Raw genomic sequence first — 23,505 nt, 5'->3', positions numbered from 1 at the left:
TTTTGTACAGTAGCAACTTCCTGTAGCAATAAAGCCTGTTAAGGCTGTGCAAAATTGGCTTTGTGCTTCTCTGTGGTGGAGGAACCAAATGGTAACAGTGAAGTGTACCAGCTCCATTCATAAATATGCCAATTCACAGCAAACATCATAAAAAGAGATTCTAGAAGCCTTCCTGTCTCTGAAATGCAGACACTCTGTCACTTTTATCAAGATTTTGATCATATTGAACCAGGCTTCTAGCAATGGGGCTGTTGTACTTTTCCAAACAGAGGCCAAGATTAATCTCACAGTTATCAACTTTTTACTCAGAAGGGATAGAATTTTGATGCAAAGACCTCTGGAAAAAGATGAAAAGTAAGTAGAGTCAATTAAGACTCTATTCACTGCCATGCAGTATTGTTCCAGTCTCTCTGCCATAGCATCATGTATTAATTAAATAAGCCCCATCTTTGACATCCACTAGAACTTGCTAGAAACATCTTTTATGACATGACAAATAATTAATGCCAGTAGAAAACAATTTTGTGAATGTTTTCTCTCCTATTCACATCCACACTATATGGATAGGCATTTTCATGGTATGTCTAGATTCAAAATGACTTTCCTTCTTGTCGTTGGGGCAGAAACAGAGGGGGAAAGGCTTGTGTAGAGAAAAAGGTGAGCATGAGAGTAGCCATTCCTCATAAGAAGAGCCCTGCTGGATGAGACCAATGGTCCATCTAGTCTTGCATCCCATTTCCCACAGTTCTCAACCAGATGTTGTTGCTTTCAGCCGCTGGGGTTTAGAGTTATACTGCTTCTGAACATGGAGGTTATAGTAGTCATTGGCTTTGGACAAGTCCCTTTTAAAGGCATCTAAGCAAGGAGCCATCATTTCATTCTGTGGCAGTTTCACAGGACGTATTTAGACTTTCCTGAATTGACTGCTCATCAGCTTGTAAATTCTGAATTCCAGTATTTTGGAAGAGGGAGCAAATAATCTCTCTACTTCCATCACAATGTGCGTAACTTTGTAACCTCTATCATGGTCCCAAAGTAATCTTTTTTCTACACTAAAAAGTCCAAAATCCTTGAACTTTTCCTTGTAGGTTCCAATCCATTTTTGTGCTGCTTTTCTGAATATTTTGCATCTCCCCAATACCCCTTTTGGGATGGGGCAACCAGAACTGTAAACAGAATCCCAAATGAGGCTGCACCATAGATCTGTGCAAGGACATTATGATATGGGCCATTTTATTTTCAATCTATTTCCTAATAATTCCTATCGTAGCATTTGCCTTTTCCACCCCACTCTTGAGTTTCCATTTCCATCGACCCTAAGATCTTTTTCTTGGTCAGTCACTACCAGTTCAGACCCCTTTTCTTTTTGTTCTGATATGTATCATTTTACACTTGCTTAGATTGAACTTCATTTGCCACGTTGTTGCCCTCTCACAAGATTTTGGAGTGGTCCTCTTGGATCTCATCAGAATCTGCTTTGGTTTTCAGCCTCTGGAATATTTTGGTGCAAAGTTCGCTATTCCAAATCATTTATGAGCAAATTCCAGATCTTTTATGTGCAAATTGAACTGCACCAGTCGAGAGCCTTTGCTGAGGAATCTGAATGTACGTGTGTATGTAAGGCAGCAACATCTGGCCTCAATCCCCAAGTTGAAGGCAGACATTTTGGGCTGTCTTAATGACTTCACCCACTTGGGGAAGAGGGTTGACCTTGAAGAGATCACAAGTTCTTGGACAAGATGGTTGATGAACCTCTGGGTAAGGCCTTACGTTCTCTTGGAATTACAGTGATCGTCAGACTACACAGAGATCAGGCCACTTAGGGGTGGGGTGGGGGGAATGGAAGCTTTGAAGAGTGGATTCTGGCAGAACATCCAGCTGGGCTCCCTCCCTCCACACTGCCCCCCCTCCCCAATCTTCAAGAATTTCCCAAGCCAGGAGCTCAGTGGAAGGCTGACTGCTCTGCAGAGAATTATCAGCTAACATGCCTTGCCTGGAAAGTGGTATACTCAAGAATTGGCAGCTGAGAGCAAGGGATGTACTAAAACAAAGGACAGGATTGCCCATTGAAAATAATGGTAGAGGCTTGAATGCCTATTGGAAATAATAGGAACCTGGAATGCCCATTGCTTTGCATGGGCTTCATTGAAACACATTAGAGCAAAAAAAAAGGTGCAAAGAAAACGTGGGATGGATTTTGAAGGAAAGTCTCTGGGCCCAGATAGACTGTTCTGGGATTGGATTGACAGGCCCCTGAGTGCAATGACGGCCCCTGGGTGTCTCAGAAGGGCTCTGGGACTGGAATGACAGACCCGTACCTGGAATGAGGGCCCTTGGGTGTCTCAGATGGGCTCTGGGACTGGAATGACAGACCCGTACCTGGAATGAGGGCCCTTGGGTGTCTCAGATGGGCTCTGGGACTGGAATGACAGACCCGTACCTGGAATGAGGGCCCTTGGGTGTCTCAGATGGGCTCTGGGACTGGAATGACAGGCACCTGACTGGAATGATGGCCCCTGGGTGTGCTAGAAGGGGCCGTCATTCCAGTCAGGGGCCTGTCATTCCAGTCCCAAACCCCTTCTGTCACACCCAGGGGCCGTCATTGCACTCGGTGGCCAGTCCCAGAACAGTCTATCTGGGCCCAGAGATTTTCCTTCAAAATCCATTCCACGTTTTCTTTGCACCTTTTGCACTTTTTTTTTGCCCATGCAAGTCAATGGGCCTTCCAGGTTCCCATTATTTCCAATGGGTATTCAAGCCTCTCCCATTATTTTCAATGGGCAATCCTGTTATTCGTTTTAGTACATCCCCTGAGCGGTAGTTACACTGGCGTTCTGTATCATCTACAAACCACTTTTAATAGCGTTGGGGATATTCAACCGCCGAGGTTAAATTTTAATAAATCCGGTATCTATCTTCCCGATTTCACAAGACCACCAGCTTCCCCGCCAGGGGGTGCAAAAGAGACTGACCAATGTGAGAACTACAGCTCCCATGAACGCTCCTAAAACTTGCCTTGTTCATCGGGGGTCGGCGGTAGTGGGATCGGAACTACAACTCCCATGAATCCCTAAGACGGTCTTTTGAGCAAAGCGGCGACTGAGACGCCCGAATGGAAGAGTGGCGACTGAGCTGGAATGCTGGCATTCGCGTAGACAGCCGGTGCGTGAGGCCCGGTTCCCCGCGCGCGCTCTCTGGTTCCCCTCTCGGTGCCCGGCCCAACTGTCAGTCAATTAGCCCGGCTGCGCTACCAGGGAGGCGGCGGTGGCGCTGCAGGCAGACGGAGCAACCCGCAGAGCGGAGGAGCGAGGGGAATAGGAAGCAGGCGGACCCACCCACCGCTCCGGCGAGCGAACGGACCCCCCCCCTTCCGCCATGTAGAGCGGGACAGACGCCTCCCGCAACCGATAATTAGTGGCAGTTAATTTCAGGCCCCATTAATAATCCTGCGGGGGGCACGCAGGTAGACCGTCCCGGCCTTTGGGGCGGGCGGAGGAGGCGACATAGACGGGCCGCTTTCATTTATCTGTTCCCTGGCTGAGGACCGGCTGGGGCCGCTCCCCGCCCATCGCTCCGCTGGTCCGGAGAGGCTGCCCTTCCCTCTGGTGCGGAGAAGCTTAAAGGCGCCCCCCCCCCCGGACTCCATTGACAGGCTGACGCGCGCCACCCCCACCCCAGTGACAGAGAATCGCCCCGTTCTCTCCTCGCCGCCCCGTCAGGATGCTGCTCTTGCCGACTCCGGCCGCGCTGTAGCTGAGCCCCGGCGGAGGGCGAGGCGTGGACCGCCTGTCGAGCGGGCGCCATGGAGCGCCGAGGGGAGCCCGCCCTCCAGCAGAGCCTAGAATTCACAGTGGAGAACGTGGAGAAGGTGAGGGCTGGGGAGGGGCCCCCACTTGTCGGGAGGGGGGGATGCCCGATGCCGCCACCGTGGGGTATTTTAAGGGGAGGGAGGGGGAGCCTCTGCCTGAGATGGTCCAGCTTGAGTGCCAGTAAGGATCTCCACTCCTTAGGTGGGACGAGTGGCTCCAGTTTGATCTTCCTCAAGGGCTGGGAGCTTCCCTGGGTCCGTCGTTGCCTTCAGTGTTTCGCTTGTATCACCTTGACGCCTGCATTATGTTGGCTTGGAATGACAGAGGACTGGTGCCCCGTGTGAGGCTTTGGGATCCTTCCTGCCCTTCAGTTCCCTCTGGGAGAGAGAGTATCATGATGCCCCTGGCAAGGAATGACTCTTTGCTGCTGGCTGGGACTGTATGGTATTTGCAGAAGTCATGCCATGCCATGCCCCAGCAGTGTAGTGTATCCAGCATGCAGTCTGCCACTCCCCTGCACCTGTAGCATACCATAGAGCTCTTTTTCTCCTGCTGTTTGGTTTCTTCCGTTGGCTTTGTTCTTTGAATAATATCTTCCAGTTGCGGAGGGCAGAGTGGCCTTTAGAAATGCACCTGACTGGTGAACTTTGGTCTGGGAAAAGCTAGACATATTTCCCATCTAACCTCCTTATAGTGGAGGCTGTCTTCCATTGTCCCTGTTTTTCCTTTGCCATGTATGTATTTATTTCTTTACTTCATTTGTACGCTGCCTTTCCCCCCAGTGAGAAACCAAAGCAGTTTATATTATTCTCTCCTCCATCTATATCCTCTCAGTTGCCCTCTGAGATATGTTAGGCTGACAGCATGTGATGGCCCAAGGTCACACAGTAAGTTTCCATGGCAGGATGGGAATTCGAACCTGAGTCTCCCAGATACTAGCCTGACACTCTAACTATAACATTGCATTGGCTCTCATTAACACTAGTCATTTAAATGGCACACAATCACACTAGGTGTGTGATTAACAGCAGTGTTAGCATGTGAGTGTGTATGCACTATTCTTATGCATTGCTAAAGACACTGAAGAATTCCTATGGAGGAGGATGCTGTGAGCACTTATCCCTCCTTGGGCCTAACCAAAATTACACTTCAGAGAAATTATGTTATAGAAGTAGTAAATTAGTTTACTAAGACCAGCTGTGCAGTTGTTTAATATTATCTCAGAATGTGATGTATGATAGGCTTGGTCATTGACAGGGAGGACCCCAGGGGGAGAATTTGCAGCATGAGTCAGTCAAATCAAAAGTGAGCTTTGGAGAATTCTTGATTCAGAGGTTTCAGACCAGTTGAACAGGGAATTTCTGTGTTGCCTTAAGACTGCAACTCTTGATGTAGATGAGTAAAGGTGGGAGTGGAGAAAACATAGCCCTATTTCAGAAGTTTGAAGTGCACTTTTAAGGAAGGTCAGGAAGTATCTATGGTGGAACAGGACAGACTGCTGGCCCATCTGTTTCTCTCCCCTATCTCTTTCTGACCAAGCCAGAGGGCAGCCAGAAATTTCAAAGGCAAAGCACTTAAAATGAACAAAACAGAGATGCTTATTTTCAAAGGATGAGAGTGACATATGCTGTATGATGCTTTTGAAAGCAAAATATCAGCAGCGTTTGAAGGACAGTTTGATAATCTAAGCATGTATAATTTCACTGGCAAATGGAGGGCAAGAGCAAATGCCACCATTTGAATGAGGACCATTGCTTGTGTAATTGTTCTAGAGTGATACTTTTGCATATATTTCTGAAATACTAGGATACTTTTGTTGAAGGCATTTAAAATAATACTTAGCATTGTTGTTATAGTTTTCCTAAGTGTTCGGAGCACTTCACATATGTTATTTCAGTAATTCTTATAACAACTCTGTACAGTACATGATTATTATTATCTCTGTGTTGTGAGTGGGTTGCTGAGGCTGAGAGAAGAATAGCTTGCTAAAGGCCTCAAAGAGTTTCTTGTTCAAATCTCACTTTAGCTGTGAACTTGATAGATCAAAGCACATTCTTGCAGTCATTGTGCTATACTAGGTTTTTTAAGTGCATCCAAACTGACTGGGATGCCAGTAAACCTCAATAGATCAGGATGGGCTATATAAATGGGACTATATAACTTATATTAACAGAGAAGGTGAAGGGAAAGTGAACTTAGCCAAGACCATGGATAGGAAAAAATGCATTGTCCCCTAGCAAAACAATCTGTGATATGGTTTTAGTGGAGAGACTTCATTTTGTTAGTCAGTGTTGTCTTAACTATCATTTGCTACCAAGGTGAGACAATCCTATCTGCTGTCAGAATTCAGTTTGTGTACATTAAAAGGAGTTTAGTGGAAGCTTTAAAGACTGAGAGAGTTATTGTGGCATAAACTTCATAAGCTTGTACCGTAACAAATTTGTTAGTTTTTACGGTGCTTCTTTTTGCATGTGTTCCAGCATACAATGCCATCCTAAATGGAGTTTAGGATTGCCTATTGACTTCAGTGCACTGAAAAGGGTATAACTTGGCTTAGGGACTGCTTTATTTATAAAACAGTTACTTTTCTAGACTGAGAGAGGAAATCCTGAGCTCAGCAATGATATATAGTAGATGTTCCTCAAGAATATTACATTGAGAAATATTGTCTGGCCCCGGTGGCTTCTGTGTTTCCACACAAGTATAAGGGGAGACATTTATGTGCACACCTTGGAAAATAAGGGGAGTATTTAGAATTCTTGTTGAGAATCTTATCTTGCTTTAAATAAAAAGCAAGTTTCTAGCCTTTAGCATTGCAAAGGTAGACCAAATGAATGAGTAATTCTGGGTGAAATCCCTTAGAAGCTAGAGGATGCTCAGTGAATTTCCCAACATCCATGGCCCTGACTACATCTTGTGTATAGGATAGGCAAAATAAATAATCTGCGTAAACTATGCAAACTAAAGAGTTCACTTGATTTAGACTGAGAGATACAAAGGTGCAGATTTTCTTTTATCGCTTCAGAGTCCAAATAGGCTCAGCTTGGCCTTTAACACGAAGTAGTGCCTTATTCAGTTGTCCTCCCTCCCTTACCTCTGTTAACTAAGGGCTCTGCTGGCAGAAATCATACCTTTTCCTTTGAAGGAAACACATCCCTTCTTTTTGACCTCCTTTGTGGTTTTGAGGAGTATTCCATGACATACCTGTCCCTTCTTCAGGCAGATTTGACCTGTCTTTGCTGCCCACTGTGCTTCCAGCAGCACTACAATGATCAGTTCCTGTTGCAGTCTGGATTCTGCTGAGCTGCATGTGCTAGGCTATTAAATGGGAATATTGTCATTTATCCTCCTTCCAAACAAAACCAAGATATTCTCATTAAAGCACATTCTGTGGTTGCATGTGGCTGGCTTGCTTCCCTCTCCATATAAATCAGTGCATGGCAAGGAATGGCAGACGCTTAATCCTGAGTCTATAGTACTAAAACCTCCCATTTAAACAGTGTATGTTAAAATCAAGGTTAGCTTCTCTCTGCAGAGCTATGTAGCACAGCAGTGCTGTGCCATAATCTGCTCCTCAGTAATACTGCTTTAGAATGTCCCTGGAGGGAACACAGGCAGTTTCTTTGTGTGCACCAACAATAGAGCAAATGTTGACTTAGGGAAAGGTCAGCACACCCCAGGTGGTGATTAGCTCAGCATGTGCTGTGGGAGGTGGGCGTGTAGAAATAAGAGCCATCAGGGTATGCAATAATGGCTCCCACACTCTCTGGGAAGGGCAGTAGCAGTCTCTGAAGGATGCTCAGGCTCTGCATCCCCCCCCCCCCCCATCCCTCCATTGCTTTGCTGCCTAACCCTGTGTCAGGCTTTCCCATGAGATGCAGCACTGTGCTGTAATGTTGGAGTTTGGCTGAGGAAATGGTATGAGTCCCCTGCTGCAGAAGTCTGTACCACAGTAGACTGAATTGATGCTTACTTCATGCTTACAGGACATATTTAGAAGTTGGGATCAAGATGCAAATCTTTTATTTCGATAGATCTGGGCTGAATCTCCTATTAATTTCTCTAACTTGGGCTTTTTGCTCAAAGGAATAGGAAGTGATGCTGTAACTGACCAGATTCAGATGTCTTAAAGCATTTTCCTGATTTGTGTGCTAGGAGAATTAGCTGTAAAAAGATATAAAAACTACAGGTTCTACAAATTCAGCCATGGCATGGCACTCAGAGTGAGGCAGCAAACAGGGTGTGGCAGTAAAAAAATAGGTATATAGGAATATAGGACTAAATATGAGCCAAGGAAACCAGAGACATGCCTTATGTAAAAAGTTTACCTGTCACTTGGGATCTCTCTGATTTAAAACCAATCAAGTGTTTGTCATATTTAATATGACACAAAGTCATGGAGAGGAAGTTTACTGTTGCTAGGGGGGAACTGCAGAGGGTCATGTCATGTAGCATAAGTCAATCGATGTGGAAATTATTGTGTGTGTGTCTGTCCAACACACAATATCAAACAGAGAAATCCTCAGCGTCTGACTTTAGTACAGCGCTGGTGTAGCTTGTTAGTATCCGATGCTCTTTCAGTAAATGTGAGATTTTTTTTAAATGACCTAACTACAAGAAATTGAGAGCAGAGCCACAACAGTGGAGACCATAGCAACACTGTCTACATCTACCAATCATGAAGCAACATGTTTATGATGCCCCTGAGTTAGCCATAAATGGTAGGGGGGGTGGAGGGCAGCCAGCCAATGCATATATATGCTGGCACATCTCCTTGATGTTGTGCTGCCCCCAGCCATACACATAGGAGAAGGAACAAAGGGGGAAAGGGCCCTCTGCTGTAGGTAGGACTGTGATGTACCAGGAGTGCTTTAGACAGTATTTCTTTTTGCAAGACAGGAGTGGGGCACAGGACTGCAACAAGGAGATACATGTGTGCACATTTACAGAAGGTATCCTTGTCATTTCCCCATGGGGGGCATTTGTTGAAAATGGGAGGGATTAAAATCCATAATGGAGAAAGCTGGCAATGTCAGAATTAACCTTTTGGCCAGCAAACAGCTGATCAGCGGCACTAGAACCCACAAAGCAAAATATTCTTTTAACCACACGTGAAACTGGGCACACAAGAAAAATACATCATATGGTATTTGGAATCCTTCATGGGCCCTATTGTCAAAACCAACCATATATACCAGAATTAGAAACAGAAAGCATTGCCATTGTAATAAGGCTCTCAGTTCCAGCATTGTATGGAGCCATTTATTAGACTGCCTAGGAAGGAGTTCTAGACATAGTTGAGTTTTTACATCATCAGACCCAATCTCTGGAGATGAGCTGCTTGTACTGATTGGCTGCCCCAGATAGCAATAGTTTTGCTTAGCATCCTCCCCATGTATCATCCCTCCACTGCATTCAGCAGGTTCGTTACTACCCATTGCTACTATTAATCCCAGCAACCCTTGTGTTCCATCTCCCCACCCTAACATATACAGTTTATAAGACACCAGCAGTGACTGAGGGATTGCAAATGCAAGGAACATGCCCTTCTCACTTGCTAGAGCACATCAATGCAGACAGTGGATGACCATCTCAGCCCACCCTCTCAGTATGAGCCCTATGCTAATGACAGCTCAGGAGAGTAGCAGGTAGGGAGAGGGCATACATCTCTATCTACTGATCCCTATTAAAACAATCACAGCTGTGAAACAATCCATACAATACTGAAACTCCACACCAGGGATTATTAGGAAAGGAACTGAAAATAAAATGACCAATATTGTAACGTTCCTTTATAGATCTATGGTGCAACCTCATTTGAACTACTGTGTGCAGTTTTGGGTACTGTATCTCAAAAAGGACATCGCAGAGCTGAAAAAAAAGTATGAAAGACAGCAACCAAGATCATTAAGGGGTTGGAGCACCTTTCCTATAAGGAAAGGCTGAAGATTCATTTTAGAAAAGAGTTGACTAACAGGGGCATGATAGAGATTTATACACAGGGTAGAAAATGGAAATAGAAAACTTTCTCCCTCTCTCCAAATTACTAGAACTTGAGGGCATCCAAGTTAGTTGATGAGCAGTACATTCAGGACAGACAAAAGGAAATACTTCTTTACTCAACAAGTGATTAACATGTAGAATTCACTGCCAGAGGATATAGTGATAGCCGTGAGTATGGATGGCTTCAGAAGGCAGTTAGACAGATTCTTAATGGATAGGTCCATCAATGGCTACGAGCCATGGTGACTAAAGGGTAGCATGTGTATTTGCTGCCCTTGCATATGAAACCTCTGGATACCTGTGCTAGGAGGTGGTATCAGGGGAAGGCTAAAAAAATATTTTATTTGAAAAGGAAAAAAAAGCTTCATAATAATATAAATTAAAGTATGACAGCAATAGTGAGAAATCTACACATAAGAACCCATAAAAGGTTTACAAATATCTAAAACTAAGTCCATCTGCCCCACCCCTTCAGGAGGCAATGGCGTCTTGATGCTCCCGCTCTGTGGAAGAGACATGCAGCTGAATTTTTTTGTGGCTGGAGAGTACTTCTCCAGCTGTTTATCATTTTTGATAAGAGAATGATCGAAGACACCCATTTGTGCCTCATTTGGTGAGTTCGACAGAAGATTTACTGCCTGGACCATGTCGGGGCAGTGTCCGATGTTGAAGAGCCAAGGACTGGGAATGCAATATCATTGAAAGCTGCGCTGGTGTGAAGGACAGCCCTTCCCAATCTCACCTACTAATTGCTTTCTTTGACCATTTAACTACAGTTTGAAACCTGTGACACAGTATGGCTTACTCAGCTTGGTGAGAAAATTTCTCTTGCTTAATTCTCATCTAATTTGGATGTGTCTCATATGTTGAAAAATAAGAATTAAATGGAATGAATATACTCACAGGAGCTTGCTTTATATTGGAAAAAGAAAGTTTTAAAGGGACATAGGGTGACTTTCTGCTATGGTGGAGGCCTATGTTTCTTTTTTATGACCTGGCAAGACAGTCTGGCATGTGAAGTTGGAATGTACTGCAAGAAACAGCCTTGAGATAGCCGACAAAATAACAACAAGTCTTCCTGAGAAGTTTTTGTCTCTCTTCGTTCATTTTCCCCTTTGAAATGCTTTAGAACTCTGGCTTAATAATATTAATTTCTGGATCTATTCCTTAAAGAGAATTTCCAATAGAAATATGAGGATACATGCTTTTAAATGGATTAAATGTTTGTAAATTAAAGATTAGGAATGGGAATAGAAATATTATTCTATTATTTTGGGGGATTAATGTGTATTTGAAATATAAATTTTTAGTTTGGACCAGAGTTCTATGCATGGGGAAATATGACAGGGGGAAGAGGAAGAGAGTATTTTTTTTAATGTCATGTGGGGAAATATTAAAGTGGCTCGTCTGCTGATGATAGTGGAGGGATTTGATTTGAATGATGTAGGCGCTAATTGATATTGCCAAACTTATAGTTATAAAAAGATATAAAGATATGATTTGTATACATAGCAAATTGGAAGCTTGATGACTCTCTGTGACTGGAGAAGAAAAATAAATTAATGAATAGGTTATGTTAGAATGTGGAGCTGGGATGTTAAAAAGACAAGATAATAAGATATGCACACATACATATATTAAAGTAAAAAAGTAAAAAAAGGAAATTAATTAAACCACAAGCTGATTGATATGAAAAGTGAAGTGTCGTAGTGGGAAAACTGTAATGACTAATAATATGAGTTAGTTTTCTTTTTCTTTTAGGTTACTTTGTGTAGGCCACTCTAAGCCCCTATTAGTTATATTATATGTATTTTGCCCCCTCCCCCGTTTTCTCCTTTAATTTTTCCATAATAAAATTAAAAAATTAAGCAAAAAAAATAAAACTAAGTCCATCAGCATTTGTTGTCTATAGGTCATGCGTTCAAATATAGATCAAGTTGTAAGGTTTTCCATCCATTGAACTATGGGAGGTGGGTGTTTGTCTCCCCAGTGTTGTAATACAATCCTTTTAGCTACCGTAAGGGCCCAAAGGGTCCATTTCCATTCACCGTCAGTTAGATTCCAGGATATAGGCAGGTAATTTAAAAATATGTAAACATCCTCAAAGATGAATGGGTATTCTAATACAAAATTAATATGAGGAATATCTTCCTCCCAAAAAGGTCGAATAACTGGACATAGCCAAAGCATATGCATAAGAGATGTGTCCTGTAAACTACAGCATTGGCAATTAAGACACTATACTTAGTCCTTTACTATAAAGGTGCTTTGGTGTCCAACAATTTTTTGCTGAATAAGTCACAGTTTAAGATCTACAGAAGCAGATGGTATAGTATTTAAGGCTTTATCCCATTGCTTTTGCAAAACTGGGTGGTTTAACTCCTTATTCCATTCACTCCTAAAGTTTTGCATATCAAATATTGTAGGTTTTGTTTTTTTGCATAGATTCAATGAGTATCCAAAAGCAGGGGAGACTCTGAAACACTCAATGCAGCAGGGCCTTGGATATGAACAGATGTTGTAGTTGTAAATATTGCCATTTAGCAAGAGTTGACAAATTATAACCAGGCCTCAGCTGTGGAAATGACAAAAACTCATCGTCATAACCTATCAATTGATCCAAAATAAAAATCCTCCTACTGTTCAAGTTTTCCATAGAAAAGATTTCCTCTCGGTTTTAAAATCTGGATTAGCACATCATGTTAATTTAGCATGTGAAAATGGGTCAAATTGATATTGTCGTGAGTGTGACATTGTGCCATAATTCTCGAACTGCAGAAATTGCCTATATGCCCAGCTGGCTTCTGTATAACAATTTGTTGGACTAGATGGACCACTAGTCTGATCCAGTCGGGCTCTTCCTGTATCCTTATGAACAGCCTTAAGAATAGATACACGTTAGATGAACAGGGTTGTCAGCTGTTTCGGTTTAGCAAGACTTGTGTCCTTTAAATGCTGCATTAAACAGAATCCCAGGAAAAGCTGTTCCTGTTGTTTCTTGCCCATGAAAGCTGAGCTTGTCAAATTGCTCTGTTGAATAGCTTGTGTTGGTTTAGCAGACAGGTGAGCACAAAAGAGTAAGCAATCCCACAGCAGATAAGCTAGATGCACTGTTTACTGCAGCTGTTGGTGGTGGTATACTCAGCTCAACAGGTGGTTGGCACTGAACTGTGAATGGGGTCTGTGCTGGCTTAGATCCTGATGAAGAGCTACTTTCAGAGAGCAGATACACAGTAATGAGTAGTGTTCAGCAACAAAGAATAGCAAGTGAGTTCAAGTATTTTTTAATTTATTTATTTATTTATTTTATTACATTTTTAGACTGCCCTCCCCGTCAGACGGGCTCAGGGCGGTTTGACAACAAATTAAAAACAGTAAAAACATTATAAAAACATTAAAACATCATATAAAAAACCATTAAAATTGGCGGGTGTAGAATATTAAATATTAAAATGCAGCATTGTCCTGCATGGGTGGTGGAGGGTCTTCAGTGGTATGGCCGGCGAGAGGACAGCCTAGCCCCCACCAAATGCCTGGTGGAACATCTCCGTCTTGCCGGCCAGGTGGAAAGATAACAAATCCTGCCGGGCCTTAGTTTCCTCAGACAGAGAGTTCCACCAGGTCGGAGCCAGAACTGAGAAGGCCCTGGCTCTGGTAGAGGCCAGACGGACCTCCCTGGGGCCAGGGACCATCAGCAAGTTCTTAGTGGCTGATCGAAGCGACCTCCGGGGAACATATGGGGAAAGGCGGTCCCGAAGGTATGCTGGGCCCAGTCCGCATAGGGCTTTATAGGTCAACACCAAAACCTTGAACCGGACCCGGTACTCAACCGGTAACCAGTGCAGCTGATGGAGGATAGGTGTTACATGAGCCATAACTGGTGCTCCGGCAACCATCCGTGCAGCTGCATTCTGAACCAGTTGCAGTTTCCGGATCAAGCCCAAGGGAAGCCCTGCGTAGAGTGAGTTGCAGTAGTCTAATCTGGAGGTGACCGTTGCCTGGATCACTGTTGTGAGGTCATGGGTCGATAGGTAGGGGACAAGTTGTCGAGCCTGTCTTAGATAGAAGAAAGAGGATCTAACAACCGCTGCAACCTGTGCCTCCATAGACAAGGAAGCATCCAGGACCACCCCCAGGCTCCTCACTCTCGACACCGGCGTAAGTAGCGCTCCGTCGAGAGCAGGGAGCCGGAGTCCCACACCCATGGACCCTAGACCCACATGCAGGACCTCCGTCTTCAAGGGATTCAATCTCAGCCGACTCTGCTTCAACCATCCAGTCACAGCTCCGAAGGCACGTTCCAGGACATCTGGGGCAGAGCCAGGCCGTCCGTCCATCATCAGATACAATTGGGTGTCATCTGCGTATTGATGGCACCCAAGTCCGAAACTCCGTACCAGCTGGGCGAGGGGGCGCATATATACATTAAATAGCAGAGGGGAAAGAATTGCCCCTTGAGGGACACCGCACACCAACGGGGGGCGGGATGACAACTTCTCCCCTAGTGCCACCCTCTGTCCCCGACCGTGGAGAAAAGAGACAAACCACTGCAGAGCTGTCCCTCGAATCCCCACATTGGCAAGGCGGTGGACCAACAGGTCATGATCGACCGTGTCGAATGCTGCTGATAGATCTAATAATATCAGCAGTGCCGACCCGCCTTGGTCCAGCTGTCTACGGAGATCGTCCATCAAGGCGACCAGCAATGTCTCCGTCCCATGTCCTGGACGGAAGCCCGACTGGAAAGGATCTAGGGATGAGGAATCATTCAGGAAGACCTGCAGCTGCTCTACCACCGCCCGCTCAATCACCTTACCCAGGAACGGGAGGTTCGAAACTGGGCAGTAACTGACCGGGTCGGTAGGATCCAAAGATGGTTTTTTCAGGAGAGGCCTAACCACAGCTTCCTTCAACACTTCCGGGAAGATCCCAGAGCTCAGAGACATGTTGACAATGGCCTCCAGGGCATCCCGTAGCCCATCTACGCTGGCCTTCACCAGCCACGAAGGGCATGGGTCCAAGGAGCATGTGGTAGGCCTAACTGCTCGCAGGATCCTGTCAGTCTCATCCCCATCGTGCATATGGTGCTTTTCCAGGTCCTATACCTCTTCTAGTTTCTCCTTATAGATGTTCCCCACACAATAAGATTCACAGGAGGAGATAGTGAGGTCACTGAGCCAGTACTTACCAAACCCTTGTAGGGAGTTAGAATTCAGTCTACAGTGTCAGTTGGGGCTGCTGTATGGCTCATGAATGTTTGGCCAGCAGTAGCAATGGTAATCTTCCAAAAATGTGGTTGTGTTCTCTCTTTCCTCTATTTTTATGTCGGGTTATACTGGCATGGCAGCGCACTGACGTAATAGTGATGTTCAGCCAGCATATCTTTAAGGGAGCCCTCCTTTCTGCATTGTGCCCCCATGTGGGGCCCCCTCTGCCCCCATGTGGGGAGACATCTGTAGCAGGTGCAGATTAATGGATGATTGCCACGAGACTACTTGGGAGGAGGATACATTTGCAACAGTCAAAATCTGAGCCAGAAGATCCCACTTCTTTGCTTACATATGCAGGCTGTATTGCCCTTGTATCCCAGCCTGGAGAGGTGAAGACCTGAGTTGAGTATGTTCTGAAATTGAGAACATGTAAGAACTTTAAGCAGAACAGTGTTAGACATATATTGTAACAATGTTTGTTCTCCCCCTTGACTATTTTTGCAAAGTGCCCTTCCTGAAGTTTCTTCCTTGTATGTGTTTTAAGAGTGCCCAACTCAAAGTCTGAGAGTTGTAGGCCTTTGCTTTTTGCTCTTTTATAGGAGACCTCAATCTTGTTAACTTTGTTGGCAGTTTTGGAATTTCAAGAACAAGGAGTGAGCCCTACCACAAAATGAGGGCCAATTACAAAATGGCTGCCATGGGATGCTGGGGCCAATCAGAAAATGTTGGAAGGTTGTGAGGCAAGCATTCTTCTACAATAGAGGCTGCTGTTTCTGAATGGGTGCTCCCTGCAAACAGAAAGGTGATGCTTCCTGGATTCTTCTGAGGTAGATACTATTCCAATGTGGTGGGAGAAATCCAGACTGGTTATTTTAGTTTGGGAAGAGGCTTAGGGGCACCAGGAAACCTATCAGCAGGCACTGTGGAGGCCATGAGTGCCCCATTGGGAATTGCCACCCTGTCATCTGAGAGATGGGTGTTCTGGTTGGAGTTCAGGAGAGTAAAGGTTAACTGCAGACTTGTAATCCAAAGCTTTGCTGTGGTTATGTAAGTAGGGTGAAGGAAGATCCCCCCCATCACCTTGATTGAGTTCAATGGGCATGTTTATACTTAAAACCATTTTTCCTCTCTAGTATAATGTTATATTAGGGGAGGATCTGGTTTTAGGAGGTTTAGGATTGTCTAGTACATTTTTATTCTGCTTTTTCTCTAGTGAACCCAGAGTGGTGTGTATTGTGCTCATTTCTTCATTTTATCCTCACGTCCTCATTTTATACTCATAACAGCCATGTGGAGTATGTTAGACTGAGAGTGGGTGAGTGAATGGTGAAAGGCACTCAGTATTCATGGCAGAGTGATGATCTGAATGTAGACGGTTCCTATTCCAGCACCCTAACTACTATACGACACTACATAACAAAGCATCAAAGCCCTTCTTCTTTCCGGTTACATCCCTGGAGATTCTTATTTCTGGTCCCTGTGCTGGCACAGCCATGCTGGTATGACTTCTATGTTATACCAGCATGGGAGTTATTTGTTTTACTTAGCAGTTTACAGGTTAGCCTTAGGATTGTACTTTAGGTTTTTATGCTGTAAAGTAAAGCTGGCTTTATGTATTGGAACTCAGATTGCTTTTTGACCAAGAATGCTAGCAAAGGGAATACACAGAGGAGCATGTTTCTATAATGGTGTCATAAGTAGTTCATTTAAAAAAAACCTTAAATTAAAAAAAAATTACTAGAATGGAATCAGGAGCCCTGCATTATTCCCACCACTTGATAATATCAGGCCGAATCTATCAAGGTGCATTTTCATGCTCTCCTCCTCCCTCTCCCATAAAAACTTCGGGGGTTTGGGTAACAGTTCCTTGTTTAACCACTGCCATTCCATAAATAAACAATACATGCCCATTGTTTTATCTCCCATTCAGGGGATTCAATTCTCTGTTGAAAGTACAGTTTTCTTTTTTGAAAGAAGCATGTGAATTTCAGCGTATTCTAATTTGTTTAACATAAAAAAAGTATAGATGTACAAAAAACCTGAAGGAGCAATGCTAATCTCAAAACTAAACTTTTGCAGGATCTAGCTTCACCTGTTAGGCCTGGTGCCTAGGAAAGCTACCTGGTGATCTGTCATGCCAAATAGTTAAATTGCTACAGTTAATAGTTTGTTGACCTGAATTTGTTGCCATTAACTAATAGTTTCCACCTAGTGCTGGGGACACTGTACTTTCAGAAATTCAGCTGGTGGGATTTGAGAAGGTAATTTATACAGTTCATACAAAACTAAATGCCTAGTCTCCAATATTTACAATATCTAGCAGAGAAATCCTAAGCAGGTATCCTTGGACTCCTACTGAAGCTTACTCCCAGGAAAACATTCTTAGGATTGTACTTTTAGTCTTTTATCCTGTGGGCACAAACTTGGTTTTTAGCGAAACATAGCAGACTGACATCAACTTGTAAAAAGGTATCTGAATAACAGGGTTGGATTTATCACAAAATCCATAAGAATTCTCAATCCTGATTTTAGGTTATATTGCTGAGCATTTTGCCAGATGAGCTGAAAGGACCCATATTCTGTTTCTTTTTTACTGTCCATTTAGAAATTACAATGTAATAGAAGGATGCAGGGTGTCAATAATATCAATATGTATGGAATCTCACCTTAATGGAAAAAATTATTTACTAAAGGTTTTTTAAGCTCTAATGCGTTCTAAACAAAATGAAATCTATTTATCTCCTATGTAAATGAAGATGCTCTGATTCAGTAACCTCTTCTGCAACAGAACTTTTTGATCCGCCATTGTTACTATAGAAAGTGATATCTGTGAAACTATGCCATGATTGTGTTTACATAAATCACTTTGAACATTTCATTATACTTTGATCCTGTAAGCTCTTAACTTTTTGTTGTTTTTTTCTGCACCTCTTCAAAATAAAAACTGTTGGCAGTTTCTCTCATGAAAGTTTCCCAGCATAGATTGAGAGAAGAGTTGCCTGATGAATTTTCTCTAGTCATTCTGTATGCATCTGTTAAAGACATAAAAGCCTTCACAAAAGAAGGGTTAGAAGCTCTAGATGAAATTTGACAGTGACAATGCTTCTTGGTCCATATGGTGGTCTTGTAAGCTCAGCAGTCCAACCAATGAGTTGGATTGTTTAGAGCTCTGCTACCAAAAGGGGAATTGTATTTGTGAGTATCCTGGTGTTCTAGGTTAGTGACAGTTCCAAGAACTTGTCGGCAGTCTCTTCTCTCAAAACTGTTGAGTAGGGAATGGAGAGAATTTCTCCCAGTGTTTCAAGCTTGCATCACCAAAAACTGCATATGCCAATTATATCAGCAGAGAGATAAGCAGCAAACTACCTTGCTTAGCCAAAGGCTCATCTGACATGCAATTGTGCCTGAAGCAAGAGTGGCCTATAGGAAGATAGCTCCTCCTGCTCTGCTGCATGACCTTTATTGTCTTGTGGTTGAATGTCTTGTGGTTGGACAAAATGCTTTCTGGCTGTCAATGTACAGCTTTGTGCATGCTTCTTCCCTCAATGAGGTAGGTGGTTGTTGTATCATCACTGAGCATGGCACTTTATAGAGTACATGGGACACTGGCCTGAGGAGCTTATCATCTGAAATGTGATATAAGGGAGGCAACAAAGAGAGGGAAAGGAGGTGGAGGCAGTGATAAAGAATAGAAGAATATGTTCATTCATGTAACAGACATTTGGACTGGTTTCAGTAGGGGTAGTTCTAGGTTGTTTCATGTTGGGGGTTTTTAGCTGATTTTAAATCATTGCAAATTTGCATGTATAGACACTATTACTTTGTTTATTGAAATGTCCTTGAAATTAACTGTACTAACACTGTGTAATCTGCCTTGATTCTCAGGAAGAAAGACAGACTATAAATAACGTAAATAAAATTAAAATAAAAGTAGAAGGGGGGAGAAAAAAGGATTGTGCCAGAGGCTTCATGGAACAGATGAGTTTTGTAGAGGGATTTGAAAAATTTGAGAGAGGTTATAGGTGTTCTGGGACCAGTTCTAGATGTAGGGCAGTAGCAAATGAGAAAGGATGAAGTTGTTTGAGATTACAGGAAACTTTGGGATGGTGTAGTTCGAGGAGCAAAGGTGACAGGGAGGGATGTATCAGGACATCGGGTGGTGCTAAGCCATGGAAGATTTCAGAAGTGAGGAGTTTGTGCTGGATCTGGGAATGGAAAGGAAGTCAGTTTAGGAACTTAAAGGGGGGTGTTTGTGTGGTCAGAATGATAGAACAGATGAATGGTTTTAACAGTAGAATGTTGGGTAGAGATAAGGGCTGAGGTGCAGTAACAGAAGACAAAGACAACTAAGAAATTAAAGTAGTCAGTGAGGTCACCTGGTTGATTAGGTTATTGAGTGAGATGGGGAAAGAGGAAAGGGTTGATGGGGTTTATAGGAAAAGAGAGAAGTGGAGGAAAATGAAGGACGTAGGACAGACAATGGGAATACTTCTTTACTCCACAAGTAATTAAAGTATGAGCGCCACTGTAAGTGTACATGATAGTGATGAGCACAGATGATTTTAAAGAGGATTAGATAGCTTCATAGAGGATAGTTCAATCTGTGACTATTGGCCATGGTGACTAAAGAGAACCTCTATATTCAGAGGTTTATTACTCCAAATACCAATGCTATGGGCAACATCAGGGGAAGGCCTTGGTCTCTATGCACTGTTTGATGGACCTCCATGGCAACTGATTGGTCACTGTATGAAAGAGGATGATGGTCTAGATGGACAGTTTGTCAGATCCAGCAAGGCCTTTGTTACTTTCTTATGAAGGTATTGGAATCAGAGCAGATAGCTTCTATTTCATCATCTGAAAAACTTGACAAATTATTACTCAAGGAGTAGGAGGCAAGGAGGCAGGCCTTAGTAAGTTATCAAAGGCGCTGAGGATTTCCAGAAGTGATGTGGATCAAGGTGATGTACTTGTGTTATTTAAATGGGTAGATGGCAGCTGAAAAAGAAAAGAGCATGAATTTATAATGGACAAAATCAGCAAAATATTTTATTCTCCTCCTGAGGTGTTCAGCATTAAGGAAGGTATCAAATGGAGTAAGTGAGCCAGCACTGGAGATGAGAGGAACAAATGTCAGAATTGGTAGGACAGAGTTCACCTGTCTAGTTGGGAAAACCCAGATTAGAACCAGCAGTGGGGTGCTGGTCAACAGGAGCCTGTGCTTTCCTGTTAACTCCCTCTTTCATTCCAAGGGGGATAAAGCTGAACTATCAAGTTTCCATTTAACTTTTTGTGTGCTAGCTCTGGTTTAGCTTGTTCATCTTTTCCCCAAAGAAGCAACCATCAGTAACTAACTGATGAGTTCTTCCTTTCTCCTGTGTTTATCTTTGGTTTTCTTTGCATGCAGGCTCCCGTTCTTCACCTCCTTTTTTGTGAGTTTCTGTCAGCATATATTGTGGGGGGGGGGGGGTGTTAGATCATCTAGGAACTGACATCCAGACTCACTGCCATGGATAAGAAAATTTGATTCCTATCACTTTTAATTTGAGATGATGAGCTACTAGGCTGGACAATGCAGCAGCTGAGACAGGTGCCTTCAGATTAAGATGTTGGGGAATAGAAATTTAAGTGCCTCTTTCACTTCAAAAATGCTGTTGCTGTTTTACTGTTGCCAGAACAGCTTGAGTTTCTTCCCCTTGTGCAACTAGGTGTAGCATTCCTGATCACCTACTCTTCCCAGTGGGGTTCAATGGAACTGATGGGAGCCTGGGATTTCCTAGGATTTTTAGTGCACATTGAGAATTTCATTTCAAATAGAAATGGACTTTAAATGTCTTAATAGCCAGTGACCAGATTATTGCCTTATGGCTTATTATGTGAACCACAGCACGAACACATGGCCCCTGTACTAATGTAGTGCCAAAGCCTGTGAAGTGTCTGGCTCTGCTTCTGTGAGGCTAGCAAGAACAGTGAAGGAAGGCAAGTAATGTTTCTTTCTAAAGACCTTTTTAAATCCTACAGTTCTAGGTAGGTTGGCACAAACCTGTGCTGGCATGAGTTTAAAATGACTCCCCAGGGCTGTAGCTCAACAGTACTTCAGGGATAGGCTGCTAGGGCATCTGCAGCAAAGCTAAGCTCTTGCTTGTGCACATTGTGGCTCCGTAGGTTTGCCTTGCACTACTTGGTATGCATTGTGTTTCAGAAGGTCTCATGTATACTACCTCGCCTTGGTTCTGTGATACTTAGAAGTAAGACTTTTGTTCCTATGTTGCAAGATATCATTGTTTATGGACAATAGGGCTTCTGTCTTTAAAGTGTGTGTATTCTGGTGGCTGGTCTCATGATTATTGTTTTACTCTATGCTAGCCTGCTGTACCAAGCGAAGAAATGGCCCTATCTTTCGAGATTCTTATAATGGCCTCCTATTTAACGATCAACAAAATCATGATCATGCTACCCTTATCAAAAAATTCATTGTAGAGCATACCTAAAAAGGGATTGTGCAGTTTGAATTTAAAGTATCAAGAAGCAGGATAGAAGTGGGCTACAAGGATGTTACATTAACAATGTTGCTCTAGTGCTAACGCTGCTAGTTTGTGTGTCTTGTGATTTAATTATTTTCCTTTATGCATTTATATACCATGCAATCAAATTTTTGCCCAACATGGCTTCCAAATAAAATCACACAATGCTATAATCATACTTCCCTCTTGCATATGCTTAATTCCATAATGCAAAAACAGCACAGGTAGCTTCTCTCTTAACTCTTGTGTTGGATGATCCATTGGTGCCAGAGGCTCCCCATACTTCTCTATGATGTATTTTACTATCTGTGGAGTAATGAGGGTATGGTATATTCAGTGGGGGTAGAAGGCAGGGGATAATGCCTGCAATATTTCAGTATGTTTGAGAATATCTCTAGCTGCTGGCAAGTGTGCCTTGCAGAGTGGCTGGCATAGAATTATAAAATATGGGATCAATTTGGCTTCGGTGGGTGGGAGGAAGATGTCAATTGTGCCTTTGATCCATGGAGAATACTCGGTTTATGAAAGGGCTGCGACTGATAGGAGCCAACTAGGCTCAATGCTGCAAAGCCAGAATAGGAGGGAGAAGTCTAGGATTGTGTCTGAATGAGCAGATGATGCTTTGTTGCTATGGTTCCTGTTGCCTGATGGCAATTGACTGTGCTGCTGAAAGGATCAAGATGCTGGCTGGGCAGGGTTGAAAGCAAGAGAATCTAGCATAATCTCTTCACTTGCAGGAAGTCTGGCAGTCAGCACAGAGTCAACAGTAGCACAATGTGATCTGATGCACTGGAGCTGCTAGGGCTAAGACAGTGGCCATGCATGGAATGTGAGCAGTGTGTTGTCAGTCTCCTGAGTTGACACTCACTTCACTTGGTTTGAGCAAACCATGAAGTCTTTTGAATGGCCACATTTAACAATCATTTCCAGGAAGATCCTGTTTGTAGGAATGCAGGAGGGGGTGATTGGGAGTGGGGTTGGCCCAGTGTGGCCTAATGTACCCTGCCATTTTTAATTGTAGACCTTTGCCTGAATATCCTTCTCTTACTTATTACTCAGTCTTCAGCAGTTTGAGGATACCTCTTGCAATTATTTACCTAATGCTGTCAAGGAGAGAAACTATTTTCTTGAACGAAAGCTCAGAGGAGGCTAAGCAGAAGGAAGCATTGCTCCAGGGACACTGGGTGCATGGCAGCTGCTTCTAGTCAGTTTTCCTAATCACCAGAACTGAGACTCTGAATTTGCACTCATGCTCCTTAAACAATCTGGGGGACAGTGCTGTGTGCTTAAGAGTTCTGAAGAAAGAATTGTATCCTGTTTGGCTTTCTGTTCAGGGCTCCAGAGATGTTGCCTGAGCAGTTTCCAATATTAGTATACTTATGTGGCCAGGTGCTCTTCAGGGTGGCTGTATCCCAGTAGTATTCATGTGTTGGAGAGAGTTCCCCTTGTAGTGTACAAGATCTGCCCTGTATACTGGGCTGTTTACAAGGTATTGCATTACATGCTTAGTCATCTCTGGTATTAGCCCAAGAATAGCACCACATGCCCAGCTTATATATAACACTCCATTCTGTGCCCTTCCTTCAGCCACAGGTTTGAGAACAGAACAGTAGCTAGTACTAATGTTAAAATGTTCCTTTACAAGCAGTTCCCCTTCTTAGGGGCATAAATACATGTGTACTTACTAAAATGAGTACCCAGGTTCCTGGGGGTAAAGTGCAGATGACTGGGGAAGGCAATGGCAAACTACCCTGTAAAAAATCTGCCAAGAAAATGTCATGATGCGATGTCCCACCACGGGTCAGTAATGACTCGGTGCTTGCACGGGGGACTACCTTTGCCTTTTTACTTGCTATCTTAGGAAACATTCTGTAGACCTGAGCATTGGAAGTATAGAGGTCCAAGCTGAGCCAGTTACCAGACACACACATGTAGGGACATTGTAGCATGATGGACAGA

At 43.5% G+C, this 23,505-nt stretch overlaps 1 protein-coding gene across 2 annotated transcripts in view; it reads left to right on the top strand.

Annotated features, from left to right (window-relative positions):
* The first annotated feature begins 3,179 nt into the window (after positions 1–3,179).
* IPO13 (importin 13) overlaps positions 3,180–23,505 on the top strand; it is a 100,795-nt gene continuing 80,469 nt past the window's right edge. For both annotated transcript variants that reach the window (XM_054981037.1, XM_054981036.1), the window contains exon 1: positions 3,180–3,868. In XM_054981037.1, the coding sequence (XP_054837012.1) occupies positions 3,803–3,868 (66 nt within the window). In that variant the 5' untranslated portion in view covers positions 3,180–3,802. The remainder of the gene's footprint in view (positions 3,869–23,505) is intronic.

Source organism: Eublepharis macularius, chromosome 5 (genome assembly GCF_028583425.1).
Source record: "Eublepharis macularius isolate TG4126 chromosome 5, MPM_Emac_v1.0, whole genome shotgun sequence".
Taxonomy (NCBI): domain Eukaryota; kingdom Metazoa; phylum Chordata; class Lepidosauria; order Squamata; family Eublepharidae; genus Eublepharis; species Eublepharis macularius.
This window is presented reverse-complemented; position numbering and strand designations above follow the sequence as displayed.